We start from the raw sequence: 4296 nt of genomic DNA, 5'->3' as shown, positions 1-4296 counted from the left end.
AAACAGCGGCGAGGGGCGGGGCGGCGCCAGATCTGATGCGGGCGGCGGGCGGCGGGGCGGCGGCGGACAGGCAGGAGGTCGCGGGCGGGCGGGCGGGAAAGGAAATGAAGTGGCGGTTGGGAGTTCGCGGGCGGCGGCTGGTTTTGGACCAGATACACCTCGTGATGTAAATTTGCATCGCGAGGTGTTGTATTTTACATTACGAGGAGGATGCGGTTCAATTTTTTTACATATGGACCGTCTATTGGGAGCTGTGTTTTTAGCCTCATACGGTCAAAAAGTTAGTTATTTTTATATTTAGATCATCTATTGGAGATGCTCTAAACATGCATTTAAGGCCCACGACCTGGGGAAATTTTCTGAGCCCCTCGGCTGAACGATGACAGGTAGCATATTAGGACATGCAGGAGATGTATTACGATGGTGAACGGGCAGAAACATTAGTCCTTTTATTAGTAGGTAATAAAGATAAAGATAAAGATATGCTCTAGCCCCCAAAGCTTTCCACCAAGCTATGTGTTAACTAAAAAACAATTACTACTCTCTCCAATCAAATTAATTGATGCAGCCTCTAAACAAACTCTATATAATGTTGTACAGAGGTTGCTTCAATTAATTGGAATCGGAGGGAGGCATCATTTCCTCCCCCGGTCGTTTGAGAAAAGAGCACGGGCCCGTGAGCAAGCATGGACCACGGGTAAACGCAACCAACTTCTTTCTCCAAAATTAGCATTGCGTGTACCCACTGGTTAGCGTGCACTGTACTCGACTAGTCGATCGTAAGCTAGACCAAGCAGCCTCTGCCGACCAGCCTCCGCTCGAACATCGTCCTGAGAAGAAACGCTACACTCCGATGCAAGGGAATTATTGTAGGAATTTAGCGGCTAGTAGGAGGCTGCCTTGTGTCAGGAATTGCTGTTATGTCATGGCGTGGGGCGCGCAGCCATTCATGCCTTTGCCAGCTCTCTCCATTGTCCATTCCCTGGTGGTCACCCGATCGATCCATCCATCCATCTATCGATTCGATCTGGTGGTGGTGCGCACAGTAAGGGCCATGGCGTGCATACATTTACACGCTAGGGACACGACGGGCGGCGAGAGCATGCCTGGCGATGCCCGGAACAACCAGAAGCAGACATGGCGCGCCCTATAGCCCCGAGCCCAACGACACGATAGAGCTCGCGAGTCACAGCTCAGACATTCGCTCCCAGCACATGCTCCTGCCCTGCACGCGCCGGCGTCAAGCATCTCTCGGGCGACCGACCGACACGGGCGCGGCGCCTCCTCGGTGTCGCCGGTGAACTCGCGGCCACCTTGGTGAACTCTCGTGAGTCGTGATAGACTGACAGCAAGAGAATATACCAGTCCTGTCGCCAGCCGAGGCTGTTAGTTACCACGCGCGCCATCCCATTCTCGATTCGACCGGCATCTCCTGCGTACGGAAGAGGATATCACGTGTGCGTGCGCAGCGCAGCCTCCAAGGTGCAAACCGTCTCGTTCGTAGGCAAGCGGCACGTAAACCGGGGCCAAGAGCTCATGCCGACGCGCACCGACACCCAATGGCGTCGTCTCCATCGGATATTCGGGGCTCTCGGTCCATGTCCATGTCCATGGGGCCGTACGTCGCCCCCGTGGGCACCGCCATGCAGAGCCAAGCCTCCCCTGCGACGAGCAGGCCAAGACGCAGGGCTCGTCGGCAGTGGGCGCGCACGGAATTCAACGCGCCTGCCGTGCGTGGGCCGCGCCCATTGGCCGGGGCCGCAGTCTGAGATCACGAGCTGCCGCGGGCGCACGCTGCAGCGAGTAGTGGTATCGTACTGGGTCCGGTGAGAGCATGGCCACCCGCGAATGCGTCCAGCAAGAATCCTCACGGGCGCGCCATTGGCCACGGCACGGGCGCTGGCCGTGTATGTAGTGTAGCTTCCCGCGCGCCACGGCTTGCGGGGCTTGCGTGCCCCGCTGCCCGCTCGCGCTATATATCCACCGTGTCGACGCTACACGTTCTGCACCTCACCGCCACGCTTCAAGGCTAGCTAGCTCGACCGCACAGCGAAAATGGCGGGTAGATTAGTTCTGTCGGTGGTGGTGACTCTGCTAGCTGCGGCCGGGGCAGCCGCGGCGGAGTCGTCGTGCCCGGCGACGCCGCCGGACGCGGGGGCGACGCTGCAGGTGTCGCACGCGTTCGGGCCGTGCTCGCCGCTGGGAAACGCGGCCGCAGCGCCGTCGTGGGCGGGGTTCCTCGCGGACCAGTCCTCCCGGGACGCGTCGCGGCTGCTGTACCTCGACTCCCTCGCCGTGGCCGGGCGCGCGTACGCGCCGATCGCGTCCGGGCGGCAGCTGCTGCAGACGCCGACGTACGTGGTGCGCGCGCGCCTCGGCACCCCGCCGCAGCAGCTCCTGCTCGCCGTCGACACCAGCAACGACGCCGCGTGGATCCCCTGCTCCGGCTGCGCGGGCTGCCCCACCACCACGCCCTTCAAGCCAGCCGCGTCCACCTCGTACCGCGCCGTGCCGTGCGGCTCGCCGGCGTGCTCGCGGGCGCCGAACCCGTCCTGCTCGCTCAACACCAAGTCCTGCGGGTTCAGCCTCACCTACGCCGACTCCTCGCTGGAGGCCGCGCTGTCCCAGGACTCCCTCGCCGTCGCCAACGACGTCGTGAAGAGCTACACCTTCGGATGTCTCCAGAAGGCCACCGGCACGGCGGCGCCGCCGCAGGGCCTCCTCGGGCTCGGCCGCGGGCCGCTGTCGTTCCTGTCGCAGACCAAGGACATGTACGAGGGCACCTTCTCCTACTGCCTCCCGAGCTTCAAGTCCCTCAACTTCTCCGGCACGCTCAGGCTCGGCCGCAAGGGCCAACCGCTGCGCATCAAGACGACGCCGCTGCTCGTCAACCCGCACCGCTCCTCGCTCTACTACGTGGGCATGACCGGCATCCGCGTGGGCAAGAAGGTGGTGCCCATCCCGCCCTCCGCGCTGGCGTTCGACCCGGCGACGGGCGCCGGCACGGTGCTCGACTCCGGGACGATGTTCACCAGGCTGGTGGCGCCGGCGTACGTGGCGGTGCGCGACGAGGTCCGCCACCGCATCCGCGGCGCCCCGCTCTCCTCCCTCGGCGGGTTCGACACGTGCTACAACACGACGGTGAAGTGGCCGCCGGTCACGTTCATGTTCACCGGCATGCAGGTGACGCTGCCGGCGGACAACCTGGTGATCCACAGCACGTACGGCACCACCAGCTGCCTGGCCATGGCGGCGGCCCCCGACGGCGTGAACACGGTGCTCAACGTCATCGCGAGCATGCAGCAGCAGAACCACCGCGTCCTGTTCGACGTGCCCAACGGCCGCGTCGGCTTCGCCCGCGAGCAGTGCACCGCGGCTTGAGACCGATCGATTATCCCTCTGCCGGTAGCTGGGAACCGAGGCCGGAGCAGCCGCTGCGGCCTGCGCCACTGTTGCCTGTCCGTTGGTGTCGGACCTGCATGCATCCATGCTGGTGATTTAATTATTTTGTAGCCTAGTGAGTGTGTCGTCTCCATCGGTGTGCAAGATCTTGTGTCTTTCTTTCTTGTTTGTGTAATATCATGTGTGTCTCACGGGTGTCTCGTAATTTCCTGTGGTTTAAGGTCGGGCTTGTTAGGGTTTAAGAGGGGTAGTGCGTTTGCATCTACTGTACGCCGTAATTAATTGGTTGCTCAGTAAGGCTATGAAAGTATGCTGTTTCAGGAGAATGTTTACCTTATTACAACCTCAAAGACTGTCCTTAAAGTGATCAATAGAACCCCACGCGTTGCTACGGTGTACAATGCATACAAATGAGTTGAATAAATGATTAAGATCGTCTTCATGGCCAAAGCTCATTTCTCCTTCGTACGTCCAAAGCGTGTCCAGCGGGCGATACCGTAGAGTAAAGAATCTCATCCCATCCATCTCTCTCTTTTTTGGCAAACATCTCTCTCTCTCTCTCACTACCTGCTCAGCGACACGAACATCAACAGTAGCGTAGCAGCAACGGCACAAACATGAACATAAGTGTAGTAGCAGTACCACCCCTACTCACGAGTCTTTCCCCCTGCCTTCCCCGCTTGAGCGATACTTTCCCCTCCCTTCCCCGCCACATTTGCTTGGCACTGCGCTCCCTCTGCATTCCCTCCTCCCTTCCATGGCTCATGAATAATAGCAAAGGAAGGAAGGAATTGGAATGTCTGAAAGTCTGAAATATTTTGATCTCCACCAACTGGAAGCATAGATAACCAAACCATTTAAAAACAGGAACATATGCTATCTTCATCAGTAAAT

At 59.5% G+C, this 4296-nt stretch overlaps 1 protein-coding gene across 1 annotated transcript; it reads left to right on the top strand.

The window, feature by feature from the left end:
- Positions 1-1954: 1954 nt before the first annotated feature.
- LOC123187652 (aspartyl protease AED3) lies at positions 1955-3728 on the top strand. The gene has a single exon (XM_044599572.1). The coding sequence runs from the start codon at positions 2056-2058 to the stop codon at positions 3379-3381; it is 1326 nt and encodes a 441-aa protein (XP_044455507.1). The 5' UTR covers positions 1955-2055; the 3' UTR covers positions 3382-3728.
- Positions 3729-4296: the final 568 nt, after the last annotated feature.

Source organism: Triticum aestivum, chromosome 2A (assembly GCF_018294505.1).
Source record: "Triticum aestivum cultivar Chinese Spring chromosome 2A, IWGSC CS RefSeq v2.1, whole genome shotgun sequence".
NCBI lineage: Eukaryota > Viridiplantae > Streptophyta > Magnoliopsida > Poales > Poaceae > Triticum > Triticum aestivum.
This window is presented reverse-complemented; position numbering and strand designations above follow the sequence as displayed.